The sequence below is a fragment of the Giraffa tippelskirchi genome, chromosome 14 (assembly GCF_054371585.1).
Source record: "Giraffa tippelskirchi isolate mGirTip1 chromosome 14, T2T-mGirTip1v1.2.pri, whole genome shotgun sequence".
Taxonomy (NCBI): domain Eukaryota; kingdom Metazoa; phylum Chordata; class Mammalia; order Artiodactyla; family Giraffidae; genus Giraffa; species Giraffa tippelskirchi.
In genome coordinates, this window is record NC_137288.1 from 8638051 (window position 1) to 8653538 (window position 15488).

At 55.0% G+C, this 15488-nt stretch overlaps 2 protein-coding genes and 1 long non-coding RNA gene across 5 annotated transcripts in view; 1 reads left to right on the forward strand and 2 right to left on the reverse strand.

Moving 5' to 3' along the window:
* LOC145534148 (uncharacterized) overlaps positions 1–15488 on the forward strand; it is a 770273-nt gene that overhangs the window by 38422 nt on the left and 716363 nt on the right. The window contains exons 5-6 of the long non-coding RNA XR_014074274.1: positions 7350–7461; positions 15001–15112. This is a non-coding gene — a long non-coding RNA (uncharacterized LOC145534148). The remainder of the gene's footprint in view (positions 1–7349; positions 7462–15000; positions 15113–15488) is intronic.
* The window catches only part of LOC145533878 (uncharacterized), a 67886-nt gene that overhangs the window by 30382 nt on the left and 22016 nt on the right, over positions 1–15488 (reverse strand). The window lies entirely within an intron of this gene.
* On the reverse strand, positions 1771–14573 carry LOC145533838 (uncharacterized). Of its 3 annotated transcripts, none has more exons than XM_081561176.1 (3): positions 11110–14573; positions 2761–3073; positions 1771–2508 (listed from the first exon to the last, which is right to left on the reverse strand). In XM_081561176.1, the coding sequence occupies exons 1-3, from the start codon at positions 11344–11346 to the stop codon at positions 1877–1879; spliced, it is 1182 nt and encodes a 393-aa protein (XP_081417302.1). In that variant the 5' UTR covers positions 11347–14573; the 3' UTR covers positions 1771–1876. The 3 variants fall into 3 exon arrangements, with proteins under 3 accessions (XP_081417302.1, XP_081417301.1, XP_081417303.1); XM_081561175.1 differs by lacking the exon at positions 2761–3073 and adding an exon at positions 10398–10710; XM_081561177.1 differs by lacking the exons at positions 1771–2508; positions 2761–3073 and adding exons at positions 7247–10146; positions 10398–10710.

The following is a 15488-nucleotide window of genomic DNA, read 5'->3' on the forward strand; positions in this document are numbered from 1 at the left end:
GATATCTCTTCGGGCCAGCTAGTAATTGTAGGATAAGCCTAATGAGTCTTCACAGGATGAAGAGAGTAACGTGCCAAGGTAGCATTCGATGTCCTCATTCGAGAGGATGAAGCTGGTGCTCAGAGAAGGGGGGAACTTGGCCACAGCAAGGAGGTGTGCACCCAGACAGAACCCCCAGATCCGGCCATTGGAGCTCAGGGAGGCCACTGGTGTGGCTTGTCCCTGTGGCAGGGGCCGAGGCACGCAGCCCACCCTGATTCCTGTGGGGGCCTGACTTGGGAAGTGCCATCTGGTAGCTTTGAGACTCACCAAACCAAATTGCACTGGAGAGAGGAGGGACACCTTCCTTCATCCACCCCCCACCCCCGCCGGCTTCCCACATACCCTGACCCCTTTCTCTCGATTTCGGAGCCATTTCCAGAGTCCCGCTCATATGACCTCATTCGAAGTGCACTGTGGACGAGCTGCCATCTGCAGCTGCTACCACAGCAGCCAAGGGCTTTAGCTCCCGAGTACCTCCCTTCCTTTGGAACTTGGGGGCCCTCTACTCCCCACTTGCACACCACAGACCTTTGCTGAGGATTGTGGGGACCCTCACTCAGTTTGCAGCACGTTGTAGCCATCCCTGTCCTCCCTTGAAACTCAGCTTGTGAGCTCCTTTGGAGCAGCGTGGCCCACCTGGCTGCAACGGAAGAGACACAGCTGACAGTGAAACAACAGCTTAGATCTGAGACCCGGAAAGCTCTGTCAAATGGGACCTCCCTCTTCACGCCGTAGAGGCTGTAGGAGCCGCCAGGGTTTCGGAACCAGTGCTGGGGCCAAAATGACTCCACAGCTGTTTTCCTTCCTGGGGAGGGTTCTGGCTTGAGTGGGAATGGCTCAAGTCTAAGGTTCTGAAAGCCCACTGTGTGCAGATGCACGGTACACAGAGAGGAGAAGGTGGAGTCCTGCCCTGGAGGTGGTCACAGCTCACGGATGAGCCAGGCAGGCAGGCAGGCAGGGCATGAGAACACCTGAGCTGCCTTCATGAGTGAATGGTGTGGGGGCAGAGGAAGAGAAGCCGGTCTGCTCCCTCATGTGGTGCCCAGGGCAGGTTGTCCCCAGAGGAAACCCTTACGACGGTGAGGAGAATCCCTGCTGTTTCCCAAGGGGTTCCGTCGGTGCGTGTCTTCCCCGGAGCGCTCAGGCCGTCTCTAAAGTACACTGGCCATGGGCATTGCCTCTCCTTGGAACTTCCCATGTGTTTCTCTTTTTTATGGAACAGTGATTTTCTAGAGGGGTTCTGGGCCACAAGGATGTTGGGTCATTTTCTAGCCTTCTGTCATGAAGAACGCTTTCCTGGGCGTTGGGGTGGTTTGTTGTTCCAGCTCCCTTTCTTGGCTTCTTTTGGGAGCTGGTGCAACAAGACGAGCTCAGCCTCTGCCTTCTGGCTGAGATGTCACCCTTCAAACAGCAATGCCTGCCTGGAGATAATGATGGCAGTGGCCAAAAGGGCTTCGTTTGGCACATGGTATCTTGAAAGGACGTACACCGTCCTTTCAGATATCAAAGGCTAGTTCAAATGACATAAAAATGAGAACTCTCCAATGGAGTCTTACAGTAGGTGGAGAGTCCGAAAAACACTGCTTCAGTCATTTCACGGAGAGTCATTGATTGGGGACACCAAGAATATAGGAAGGAATGCACAAAGAAAAGATGAAATTGTGTTCAGGATCGGGGGAAGGGATGAACAGGGCGTGCTTGCCTTGAATCCAGGCTTTGTTGGGGGGTGGGGCATAAAGATCAAACGGGTCTGAAACTACCAAGTGGTGATGGTAACACAGGATCACCAGAGTTACACAACAGTGTTCCCAAATTGCAACAATGATGAGAAAGTTTACGAATCCCAACTTAACCAACAAAAATACAGGAAACCATACAAAAAAGAAAACATCACCAGAAAGGTGGAAACAAACCAAATGCAAAGCAGTTCAGGGGAAAGGAACTCCATGTCCCCTGGGGGCAGACCGAGTTGCCGGCGTCCACGGTGAGCAGACAGGGATGGAGGCTGCAGAGCCGACCGCTCCCCTGGACGTGGTGTTTCCGGCAAGGGCTCTGGGTGTCTGTCCAGAGCGGGGGCTCGTTCTCCCTGCAGGGGTGGGTGAGTCATCGTGGGCGTCTGGGTGTTGCGCGGGAGCCAGGGCAGGCTCTCCCTGCCGAGGCGGTGACTCCTCCTCTGCCTCGGGTTCTCCTGCCAGAGCCCGAGCAGGTACAGGTGCACGTGGAGGTGGAGGTTCTGGCTGAGGGGGTGGGACATCAGTGCCTGGGGCTGGGGGTCCTGCAGGCACGGAGATCCGATCTGCCCGGTGTGCTGGCCAGTACCCAGCTGGCCTGGTGTCTCTGCGAGGGCAAGTCTCGGTTCTCCATCTGCCCTCGGTGGATCCCTGGGTCCTGCACCTGGAGCCACCACCTCTGTAGGGACAGGTCTGGGAAGTGGAGCCTGGTTCCAGTTGGAGGTCAGTGCTAGAGCTGGGGGAGAAGCAAAGTTTGCCCACAGGCCTGCCTTGGCATGTGAGTATCCCGGGACAGAAAGCTTCCAAGAGATTCCCAAAGAATACCCAGCATCGGATGTCTTTTGGGACTGAAGTGTGCGAGACGGGGGGCGGGGGGTGTGAGGCCAGCGCTTGCTGCAGGCCCAGCAGCAGCTTTCCGGGACTCGTCCCTGTGTACCTCAGCACCCCGTCCCCACACACTCCCGTGCAGCAGCCCCAGCGTCCTCACCTCTGTGCTCTGGCGTGCTGGGCTCCAGGTCCTCCTGCTGCCTCAGAGGCCGGGGTTCTCGGGACTCTGGGTCGGAGCCGGGTGTGCTGAGCTCCGTGGCAGCCTCAGACTGGGCCGGCGGGTGTATCCTGGGCGGTGTCTCTGCAGCAGGCCTTCCCCGCCTCCTCTTCTCCCCCGGTGGGCCTGATGCCTCCGTGGGCACGCTCACCTGGAGCCTGCACTGGGCCTCACGGGCGGGGGGGTGGTGCTCCGACCCCTCCCTCCGGGAGGTGGATGGGGTGTCCCCGTCCTCGGCCTCATCACGTGGGAAGCTCTGCAACGACAGTGACCGTCAGCCAGCCATGCTGGGAGTTTTCCAAGCTGGGCCTGGCCAGTGGAACCGCTGCTTCTGCCTGCTCGAACTTCTCTTCCCAGAAGGGTCAGAGACGTGTGTCTGCTCAGATCCCCACCCGGGAGGAAAGAGACCCACCTGTGGGTGTGAGGTCAGCCTGGGCGGCCGCCGCTGCCCGCACACTCCCCATCGGGCCCAGCCTGCTCTCCCCTGGGGTGTGGACACAACTTGTCCGCAGGCTTCTGACCCCACATCCGCCTGGGCTTCCTTGAGGGAGACACACCCCGAGAAACCCGCATCCACACACACAGGCAAAGGACCCGGTGTTTCCGGGTGGCATGAGCGAGGTGGCCTGGCCCGGCCTGGGGCTCCCCGTGTTACCTTTCTGTTTCTCCGGGCAAACGGCCAGAGGCCTCTCGGGGGTGTCCTGAGCCAACGTCGACAGGGTGCCCACGCACACTGCCTGTGAGCTCTCCTGAGGCCCCGGCCTCTGGGCATGGGCAAACAGCAGAACATCCTGGCAGCAAGTGATCTGGCTGGGGGCTCCTCTCCACTCTGGAGGCCTGGATACCCGGGTTGCGGGTTCTGTTGGGTTCTGTTGCCGGCAGGTGACATCATCGCCTGGGGTTCGTGCTGAGGTCCCTTCCCCAAAACTTCCCAAGGGAATCTCTGGGTTTCTGACTGCTCGACCACCCCCCTTAGGCCATGTGCAGGCACAGAGACACCCACACAGCCCAGCCCACAGCCCTGGGGAGGCCTGGGTGCAGCCAGGGCCTGAGCTCCGAGGGCCCTGCTGCTCTCAGACCAGGCTCCTTCTTCTCATAAGTGGTGTGGCCCTGGACAAGCATATGCCCCTCAGGGTTTCCCCAGTCTCTCCATCTGCAGAGTGGGCGTCATTCTCCCATCTGCTTCCTAGGTCTGTCGGCCTACGAGCAGCTCCATGCCTTTCCACCTGGGGCCGATATCACATGGAGCTCGTGCGCTGAGACTTCTGAAAGAAAGATTCCATCCAGGGCTGACATAGCACAGAATGGGGCAGAACGAGGCCTGCATGTGCCGTGGTACCCAGGAAAACGCACTCCCCCTCCTGACTGTTTTGAGACCCCGCATCCAAGTTGGAGGACCGAAAGGAAAACTCGAAGGTCTCCCTCTCTTGTAGAAAAGAGTAGCCAACTTTCTGGTCCTCTGTTTCCATTGAGATTCTGTTCAAGTGTCCCAGCTCGGCTTCTGCGGTTGGCTGAGCTTCTAATGGCTCCCTGCGTTCTTGTCTTTTCCTCTGCAAACCTTCCCTCCTTTTTCCCCTTCTGGGGTGGATGGGCACTGTCTTTGCTTCTACCTTCGAGACAGATTGAGGAAAAGTCTGGACCATCGACTCCTTTCATCTCTTTGGTTCCGTGTCTCTCTCTGGCTGTGTCCCTCTCTTTTCCTTTCTCAGTTGCGTCTGTGTCTTCCTCTTTCTCTCTCGTGTGTGGATGGATGGATGCTAGGAATTCCACATGTATATGATTAGATGAGGGTTATGTTTTAGGGATAGGTTAGAGGGAGAGAAAGGCTTCAGGTCGGAGTTGGTCATAGGGGAAGGGTCAAGGGTGGTGGTGGTGTTTCTTGGAATCTGAGTGCTGTGCATTCTTCGTCTCTTTCCATATGAACCCCTTCTCAGATACACCACTTGGAAGGAGTCTCTCGTGTTCCGTTTCCTATCTTTTGCATTTGTGAATGCTTAGCTTCTCTGTTGTGAAGAGGTTCCATTGGATGGAAACCCATTGGTGTACTTCGTGTACCTCTTTCCCTTAATTGAAGAGACCCATTTCTACCTCCGCCCAGCAAATGGCAAGGAGACTCTGATGTTAAGGAGCCTTTGACCTACGCTTCTTTCTAGCTATCTCATGACATCAGTCTTTAGGGTGAGGTTTTTCCCCAATATTGAGGTGGTCTGAGATCCAAACCAATAGCGTTCTTCAGATGTAGCTGTCTGGGTTTCCCATGGACATTGATTGAAGAGGCTTTCTTGTTCCCATTTGGATAATCTCCCCTTCTGTGTCAGAGATGAGTTGACGATGGATGCTGGGGTTTGTTTCTGGACCCTCCACTTTATTCCATCGATCTGGATCTGTGTGTGTTGTTGTATTCCCAATAGCATACTGTCCTGCTGCTGCTGCTGCGGCTAAGTCACTTCAGTCGTGTCTGACTCTGCGTGACCCCATGGCCTGCAGCCTACCAGGCTCCTCCGTCCAGGACATTTTCCAGGCAAGAGTACTGGAGTGGGTCGCCATTGCCTTCTCCGATACTCTCCTGAGGATCCTAGTTTGGTCGTCTAATTTCCTTTCACACAACCTTGGATGTCCGTATCGGGGCTTTTTCGTCGGATTGTATTGACAGTTTAGGCTCTTTTCTGTCTCCGTACCCCTTTTGCAATTCTTTGTTCGGTGCGAAAATGCATTGGCATTTTGGGAGGAATAGCATCGAAGCTGTGGATTGCCTTGTGGGGCTGTGACATCATTCTCCCAATAGGAATTCTTTCAAGCCCTGAGCACAGCTTCTCTTTCCAGTGATTGGTGTGGGCTTGATCTTCCTTCTTCCATCTCTCGCCGTTTTGTGAGAACAGGTCCATCCTTCCCTTCTGGGTTAGATGGACTGGTGGGTATCACTTCAGTGAATGGCATTGTCAGTGGGGGTGATAATTCCCTTCTCGTTGGAAGACTTTGCTGTGAGTATTAGAAATGCAAGTGACTTCTCTTCCCCTTCCTCCCTGTCCATCTCTCAGAGCCACCGGGAAACAGAGGCCTCATCCACGGTCACACAGGCCTGAGGGGGTGCAACTAGACTGTTGTTTCTTCAGGCCCTCAGTGCTGGACATCATCCGGGATCCTCTGTGTGTGTCTTCCTCAGTCTGGTGTCCCTTCAGACCTTTCCCTAGTTTTCACAGGCTTGTTGTGTTGGTGTTCTTTGTCTGTTTGGAGACACATCCTTGATAAGCTTTGTGTTTCCACTCATTCGTCTCGCGATGTATGACCTGTCTTTTGCTTTTGTCATGAGGTCTTTCCCACAGTAGATATCTTTGATTTTGCAAAGTCCACTGTATTCTCTGGGTTTTTTTTTTGTGGACTGGCTGTTAGTTTTGTGTGTGAAGACTCAAAGCACGTGTCCGGTTTCTGCTCATTGTTCTTCGAGATTTGTGACAAGTTTTCATGGAAAGTTTGTCTAGGGATAACTGGAAGTGAACTCGGTGTAAGGTGTCAAGTCTCCATCTCCATTCCTGTCATCCCCTGCAGTTTCCAATTCCCTGTTCCTGAGTGGTTTTAGAGACCTTGTGGGGAGTTTGGTTGCATTGGAGTTTGCATTTCCACCTTGATTCGATTCACACTGTTCTGCCCTCAGGGACACTGTCAAGGGGGAGTGAGGAGCAGCCTGCACTTCCAGCAGTGACCACACGGTGGGGCGAGTGCTGCTCTCCCCTCAGGGAGCCCCAGGCCACAGGCATCCCAGTGAGGAGCCAGCTCTGTGCTCAGCTGAAAGGAGTTAGTCTCTCAGGAGCCTCTGAGCCCTTGCCTTTGGATCACCCAGGGTGGGCATTTACTGGGACAGAAAAAATTGCCCTGAATTCCATGGACGGAAGAGCCTGGCTGTGTAGAGTTCGTGAGTTGCCGCGAATCAGACACAACTGAGGACACAAAAATTCTATAGATTAAAACACTTTTTGGGGGTGGGGGGGAGTGAAAGGGGGGGATGTGGGTTTTTTTGTCTTATATAATAGCCAAGGGAAATCTAGTTTAAACCTAAATTCACATAGACGGGAAAGGTATAGCTCTCCGTCACCCTATTAAAAAAAAAAAAAAAAACTACTAAACTTTTCTGAAAGTTTATTTAGTAGCTTCCTTGAGCAGTTCATTGTGAAGCATTTTTTTTTTTTCTGTGACATTGGCCTCATTAAAAATCACGGTTTGCCTTTACTGGATAATTCTGTTCATTGGTTTCTTAGGGAACCTTGGTAATATTTGAGTTTCCTGGGGAGTATGGTCACATGACCTGGCCCTGGCCAATCGGTGCGTTCCACCTCCCTGGCCACTGTGATTGGCTCCGGGCTGGGGCAGTGCCCAATCGGGGCCCAGGGCCGGGCCTCCCGTTGGAAGCCAGGGGAAGACGAGCTGTCGTCCTGCTGGGGTAGGGGAAGGGGTGGGGCCGGGGGAGGTCAGGCTCCAGCAGTGGGAGGGGCGTGAGGCCCGCCTGCGGCAGTTGGTGACCTTCCTGCTCCCCTCAGGGCAGAGCCGCCGGCCTGAGAATGAGGGCGCTGCTGAGCCCAGGGCCTGGGATGGCCCGTTGCTGCTGTGGTCCCAGAGCTCCACCCGAGACCTGAGGGAAGCCGTCTGCCCGTGAGTCCTCTCCCGCTTGTCTGTCAGCTTGTTTGAACCATGCTGGGTTTTCTGCCCAGCTGGCTAAGGGGAGTCCCTGGAAATGCAAGGGTGTGGGTTTTGGCAGACTTCAGGGAAGACATGCCAGATGAGCCTGGGAGACTCCAGCTTAATCTGGATTCAGGAGATATCTCTTCGGGCCAGCTAGTAATTGTAGGATAAGCCTAATGAGTCTTCACAGGATGAAGAGAGTAACGTGCCAAGGTAGCAATCGATGTCCTCATTCGAGAGGATGAAGCTGGTGCTCAGAGAAGGGGGGAACTTGGCCACAGCAAGGAGGTGTGCACCCAGACAGAACCCCCAGATCCGGCCATTGGAGCTCAGGGAGGCCACTGGTGTGGCTTGTCCCTGTGGCAGGGGCCGAGGCACGCAGCCCACCCTGATTCCTGCGGGGGCCTGACTTGGGAAGTGCCATCTGGTAGCTTTGAGACTCACCAAACCAAATTGCACTGGAGAGAGGAGGGACACCTTCCTTCATCCACCCCCCACCCCCGCCGGATTCCCACATACCCTGACCCCTTTCTCCCGATTTCGGAGCCATTTCCAGAGTCCCGCTCATATGACCTCATTCGAAGTGCACTGTGGACGAGCTGCCATCTGCAGCTACTACCACAGCGGCCAAGGGCTTTAGCTCCCGACTACCTCCCTTCCTTTGGAACTTGGGGGCCCTCTACTCCCCACTTGCACACCACAGACCTTTGCTGAGGATTGTGGGGACCCTCACTCAGTTTGCAGTACGTTGTAGCCATCCCTGTCCTCTCTATACCTCCCTTGAAACTCAGCTTGTGAGCTCCTTTGGAGCAGCGTGGCCCACCTGGCTGCAACGGAAGAGACACAGCTGACAGTGAAACAACAGCTTAGATCTGAGACCCGGAAAGCTCTGTCAGAAGGGACCTCCCTCTTCACACCGTAGAGGCTGTAGGAGGCGCCAGGCTTTCGAACCAGTGCTGGGGCCAAAATGACTCCACAGCTGTTTTCCTTCCTGGGGAGGGTTCTGGCTCGAGTGGGAATGGCTCAAGTCTCCTAAGGTTCTGCAAGCCCACTGTGTGCAGATTCACGGTACACAGAGAGGAGAAGGTGGAGTCCTGCCCTGTAGGTGGTCACAGCTCACGGATGAGCCAGGCAGGCAGGCAGGCAGGGCATGAGAACACCTGAGCTGCCTTCATGAGTGAATGGTGTGGGGGCAGAGGAAGAGAAGCCGGTCTGCTCCCTCGTGTGGTGCCCCGGGCAGGTTGTCCCCAGAGGAAGCCCTTACGACGGTGAGGACTATCACTGCTGTTTCCCAAGGGGTTCCGTCGGTGCGTGTCTTCCCCGGAGCGGTCAGGCCGTCTCTCAAGTACACGGGCCATGGGCATTGCCTCTCCTTGGAACTTCCCATGTGTTTCTCTTTTTTATGGAACAGTGATTTTCTAGAGGGGTTCTGGGCCACAAGGATGTTGGGTCATTTTCTAGCCTTCTGTCATGAAGAACGCTTTCCTGGGTGTTGGGGTGGTTTGTTGTTCCAGCTCCCTTTCTTGGCTTCTTTTGGGAGCTGGTGCAACAAGACGAGCTCAGCCTCTGCCTTCTGGCTGAGATGTCACCCTTGACACAGCAATGCCTGCCTGGAGATAATGATGGCAGTTGCCAAAAGGGCTTCGTTTGGCACATGGTATCTTGAAAGGACGTACACCGTCCTTTCAGATATCAAAGGCTAGTTCAAATGACATAAAAATGAGAACTCTCCAATGGAGTCTTACAGTAGTTGGAGAGTCCAAAAAACACTCCTTCAGTCATTTCACTGAGAGTCATTGATTGGGGACACCAAGAATATAGGAAGGAATGCACAAAGAAAGGATGAAATTGTGTTCAGGATCGGGGGAAGGGATGAACAGGGCGTGCTTGCCTTGAATCCAGGCTTTGTTGGGGGGTGGGGCATAAAGATCAAACGGGTCTGAAACTACAAAGTGGTGATGGTAACACAGTATCACCAGAGTTACACAACAGTGTTCCCAAATTGCAACAATGATGAAAAAGTTTACTAATCCCAACTTAACCAACAAAAGTACAGGAAACCATACAAAAAATAAAACATCACCAGAAAGGTGGAAACAAACCAAATGCAAAGCAGTTCAGGGGAAAGGAACTCCATGTCCCCTGGGGGCAGACCGAGTCGCCAGCGTCCACGGTGAGCAGACGGGGATGGAGGCTGCAGAGCCGACCGCTCCCCTGGACGTGGTGTTTCCGGCAAGGGCTCTGGGTGTCTGTCCAGAGCGGGGGCTCGTTCTCCCTGCAGGGGTGGGTGAGTCATCGTGGGCGTCTGGGTGTTGCGCGGGAGCCAGGGCAGGCTCTCCCTGCCGAGGCGGTGACTCCTCCTCTGCCTCGGGTTCTCCTGCCAGAGCCCGAGCAGGTAGAGGTGCACGTGGAGGTGGAGGTTCTGGCTGAGGGGGTGGGACATCAGTGCCTGGGGCTGGGGGTCCTGCAGGCATGGAGATCCGATCTGCCCGGTGTGCTGGCCAGTACCCAGCTGGCCTGGTGTCTCTGCGAGGGCAAGTCTCGGTTCTCCATCTGCCCTCGGTGGATCCCTGGGTCCTGCACCTGGAGCCAGCACCTCTGTAGGGACAGGTCTGGGAAGCGGAGCCTGGTTCCAGTTGGAGGCCAGTGCTAGAGCTGGGGGAGAAGCAAAGTTTGCCCACAGGCCAGCCTTGGCATGTGCGTCTCCCGGGACAGAAAGCTTCCAAGAGATTCCCAAAGACTACCCAGCGTCGGATGTCTTTTGGGACTGAAGTGTGCAAGATGGGGGGCGGGGGTGTGAGGCCAGCGCTTGCTGCAGGCCCAGCAGCAGCTTTCGGGGACTCGTCCCTGTGTAGCTCAGCACCCCCTCCCCACACACTCCCGTGCACCAGCCCCAGCGTCCTCACCTCTGTGCTCTGGCGTGCTGGGCTCCAGGTCCTCCTGCTGCCTGAGAGGCCGGGGTTCTCGGGACTCTGGGTCGGAGCCGGGTGTGCTGAGCTCCGTGGCAGCCTCAGACTGGGCCGCCGGGTGTATCCTGGGCGGTGTCTCGGCAGCAGGCCTTCCCCGCCTCCGCTTCTCCCCCGGTGGGGCTGATGCCTCCGTGGGCACGCTCACCTGGAGCCTGCACTGGGCCTCACGGGCGGGGGGGTGGTGCTCCGACCCCTCCCTCCGGGAGGTGGATGGGGTGTCCCCGTCCTCGGCCTCATCACGTGGGAAGCTCTGCAACGACAGTGACCGTCAGCCAGCCATGCTAGGAGTTTTCCGAGCTGGGCCTGGGCAGTGGAGCCGCTGCTTCTGCCTGCTCGAACTTCTCTTCCCAGAAGGGTCAGAGACGTGTGTCTGCTCAGATCCCCACCCGGGAGGAAAGAGTCCCACCTGAGGGTGTGAGGTCCGCCTGGGCGGCCGCCGCTGCCCGCACTCTCCCCATCCCGCCCAGCCTGCTCTCCCCTGGGGTGTGGACACAACTTGTCCGCAGGCTTCTGACCCCACATCCGCCTGGGCTTCCTTGAGGGAGACACACCCCAAGAAACCCGCATCCACACACACAGGCAAAGGACCCGGTGTTTCCGGGTGGCATGGGAGAGGCGGCCTGGTCCGTCCTGGGGCTCCCCGTGTTACCTTTCTGTTTCTCCGGGCAAAGGGCCAGAGGCCTCTCGGGGGTGTCCTGAGCCAACGTCGACAGGGTGCCCGCGCACACTGCCTGTGAGCACTCCTGAGGCCCCGGCCTCTGGGCAGGGGCAAACAGCAGAACATCCTGGCAGCCAGTGAACTGGCTGGGGGCTCCTCTCCGCTCTGGAGGCCTGGATACCCGGGCTGCGGGTTCTGTTGGGTTCTGTTGCCGGCAGGTGACATCATCTCCTGGGGTTCGTGCTGAGGTCCCTTCCCCAAAACTTCCCAAGGGAATCTCTGGGTTTCTGACTGCTCGACCACCCCCCTTAGGCCATGTGCAGGCACAGTGACACCCACACAGCCCAGCCCACAGCCCTGGGGAGGCCTGGGTTCAGCCAGGGCCTGAGCTCCGAGGACCCCACTGCTCTCAGACCAGGCTCCTTCTTCTCATAAGTGGTGTGGCCCTGGACAAGCATATGCCCCTCAGGGTTGCCCCAGTCTCTCCATCTGCAGAGTGGTGGTCATTCTCCCATCTGCTTCCTAGGTCTGTCGGCCTACGAGCAGCTCCATGCCTTTCCACCTGGGGCCGATATCACGTGGAGCTTGTGCGCTGAGACTTCAGAAAGAAAGATTCCATCCAGGGCTGACACAGCACAGAATGGGGCAGAACGAGGCCTGGATGTGCCGTGGTACCCAGGAAAAGGCACTCCCCCTCCTGACTGTTTTGAGACCCCGCATCCAAGTTGGAGGACCGAAAGGAAGACTCGAAGGTCTCCCTCTCTTATAGAAAAGAGTAGCCAACTTTCTGCTCCTCTGTTTCCATTGAGATTCTGTTCAAGTGTCCCAGCTCGGCTTCTGCGGGTGGCTGAGCTTCTAATGGCTCCCTGCGTTCTTGTCTTTTCCTCTCCAAACCTTCCGTCCTTTTCCCCCTTCTGGGGTGGAAGGGCGCTGTCATTGCTTCTACCTTCGAGGCAGATTGAGGAAAAGTCTGGACCGTCGACTCCTTTCCTCTCTTTGGTTCCGTGTCTCTCTCTGGCTGTGTCCCTCTCTTTTCCTTTCTCAGTTCCGTCTGTGTCTTCCTCTTTCTCTCTCGTGTGTGGATGGATGGATGCTAGGGATGCACATGTATATGATTAGATGAGGGTTATGTTTTAGGGATAGGTTAGAGGGAGAGAAAGGCTTTAGGTCGGAGTTGGTCATGGGGGAAGGGTCAAGGGTGGTGGTGGTGTTGTTTCTTGGAATCTGAGTGCTGTGCATTCTTCGTCTCTTTCCATATGAACCCCTTCTCAGATACACCACTTGCAAGGAGTCTCTCATGTTCTGTTTCCTATCTTTTGCATTTGTGAATGCTTAGCTTCTCTGTTGTGAAGAGGTTCCATTGGATGGAAACCCATGGGTGTACTTCGTGTACCTCTTTGCCTTACTTGAAGAGACCCATTTCGACCTCCGCCCAGCAAATGGCAAGGAGACTCTGATGTTAAGGAGCCTTTGACCTACGCTTCTTTCTAGCTATCTCATGACATCAGTCTTTAGGGTGAGGTTTTCCCCCTATATTGAGGTGGTATGAGATCAAAACCAATAGCGTTCTTCAGATGTAGCTGTCTGGTTTTCCCATGGACATTGATTGAAGAGGCTTTCTTGTTCCCATTTGGATATTCTCCCCTTCTGTGTCAGAGATGAGTTGACCATGGATGCTGGGGTTTGTTTCTGGACCCTCCACTTTATTCCATCGATCTGGATCTGTGTGTGTTTGTGTTGTTGTATTCCCAATAGCATACTGTCCTGCTGCTGCTGCTGCGGCTAAGTCACTTCAGTCGTGTCTGACTCTGCGTGACCCCATGGCCTGCAGCCTACCAGGCTCCTCCGTCCAGGACGTTTTCCAGGCAAGAGTACTGGAGTGGGTCGCCATTGCCTTCTCCGATACTCTCCTGAGGATCCTAGTTTGGTCGTCTAATTTCCTTTCACACAACCTTGGATGTCCGTATCGGGGCTTTTTCGTCGGATTGTATTGACAGTTTAGGCTCTTTTCTGTCTCCGTACCCCTTTTGCAATTCTTTGTTCGGTGCGAAAATGCATTGGCATTTTGGGAGGAATAGCATCGAAGCTGTGGATTGCCTTGTGGGGCTGTGACATCATTTTCCCAATAGGAATTCTTTCCAGCCCTGAGCACAGCTTCTCTTTCCAGTGATTGGTGTGGGCTTGATCTTCCTTCTTCCATCTCTCGCCGTTTTGTGAGAACAGGTCCATCCTTCCCTTCTGGGTTAGATGGACTGGTGGGTATCACTTCAGTGAATGGCATTGTCAGTGGGGGTGATAATTCCCTTCTCGTTGGAAGACTTTGCTGTGAGTATTAGAAATGCAAGTGACTTCTCTTCCCCTTCCTCCCTGTCCATCTCTCAGAGCCACCGGGAAACAGAGGCCTCATCCACGGTCACACAGGCCTGAGGGGGTGCAACTAGACTGTTGTTTCTTCAGGCCCTCAGTGCTGGACATCATCCGGGATCCTCTGTGTGTGTCTTCCTCAGTCTGGTGTCCCTTCAGACCTTTCCCTAGTTTTCACAGGCTTGTTGTGTTGGTGTTCTTTGTCTGTTTGGAGACACATCCTTGATAAGCTTTGTGTTTCCACTCATTCGTCTCGCGATGTATGACCTGTCTTTTGCTTTTGTCATGAGGTCTTTCCCACAGTAGATATCTTTGATTTTGCAAAGTCCACTGTATTCTCTGGGTTTTTTTTTTTTGTGGACTGGCTGTTAGTTTTGTGTGTGAAGACTCAAAGCACGTGTCCGGTTTCTGCTCATTGTTCTTCGAGATTTGTGACAAGTTTTCATGGAAAGTTTGTCTAGGGATAACTGGAAGTGAACTCGGTGTAAGGTGTCAAGTCTCCATCTCCATTCCTGTCATCCCCTGCAGTTTCCAATTCCCTGTTCCTGAGTGGTTTTAGAGACCTTGTGGGGAGTTTGGTTGCATTGGAGTTTGCATTTCCACCTTGATTCGATTCACACTGTTCTGCCCTCAGGGACACTGTCAAGGGGGAGTGAGGAGCAGCCTGCACTTCCAGCAGTGACCACACGGTGGGGCGAGTGCTGCTCTCCCCTCAGGGAGCCCCAGGCCACAGGCATCCCAGTGAGGAGCCAGCTCTGTGCTCAGCTGAAAGGAGTTAGTCTCTCAGGAGCCTCTGAGCCCTTGCCTTTGGATCACCCAGGGTGGGCATTTACTGGGACAGAAAAAATTGCCCTGAATTCCATGGACGGAAGAGCCTGGCTGTGTAGAGTTCGTGAGTTGCCGCGAATCAGACACAACTGAGGACACAAAAATTCTATAGATTAAAACACTTTTTGGGGGTGGGGGGGAGTGAAAGGGGGGGATGTGGGTTTTTTTGTCTTATATAATAGCCAAGGGAAATCTAGTTTAAACCTAAATTCACATAGACGGGAAAGGTATAGCTCTCCGTCACCCTATTAAAAAAAAAAAAAAAAAAACTACTAAACTTTTCTGAAAGTTTATTTAGTAGCTTCCTTGAGCACTTCATTGTGAGGCATTTTTTTTTTTTTTCTGTGACATTGGCCTCATTAAAAAGCACGGTTTGCCTTTACTGGATAATTCTGTTCATTGGTTTCTTAGGGAACCTTGGTAATATTTGAGTTTCCTGGGGAGTATGGTCACATGACCTGGCCCTGGCCAATCGGTGCGTTCCACCTCCCTGGCCACTGTGATTGGCTCCGGGCTGGGGCAGTGCCCAATCGGGGCCCAGGGCCGGGCCTCCCGTTGGAAGCCAGGGGAAGACGAGCTGTCGTCCTGCTGGGGTAGGGGAAGGGGTGGGGCCGGGGGAGGTCAGGCTCCAGCAGTGGGAGGGGCGTGAGGCCCGCCTGCGGCAGTTGGTGACCTTCCTGCTCCCCTCAGGGCAGAGCCGCCGGCCTGAGAATGAGGGCGCTGCTGAGCCCAGGGCCTGGGATGGCCCGTTGCTGCTGTGGTCCCAGAGCTCCACCCGAGACCTGAGGGAAGCCGTCTGCCCGTGAGTCCTCTCCCGCTTGTCTGTCAGCTTGTTTGAAGCATGCTGGGTTTTCTGCCCAGCTGGCTAAGGGGAGTCCCTGGAAATGCAAGGGTGTGGGTTTTGGCAGACTTCAGGGAAGACATGCCAGATGAGCCTGGGAGACTCCAGCTTAATCTGGATTCAGGAGATATCTCTTCGGGCCAGCTAGTAATTGTAGGATAAGCCTAATGAGTCTTCACAGGATGAAGAGAGTAACGTGCCAAGGTAGCAATCGATGTCCTCATTCGAGAGGATGAAGCTGGTGCTCAGAGAAGGGGGGAACTTGGCCACAGCAAGGAGGTGTGCACCCAGACAGAACCCCCAGATCCGGCCATTGGAGCTCAGGGAGGCCACTGGT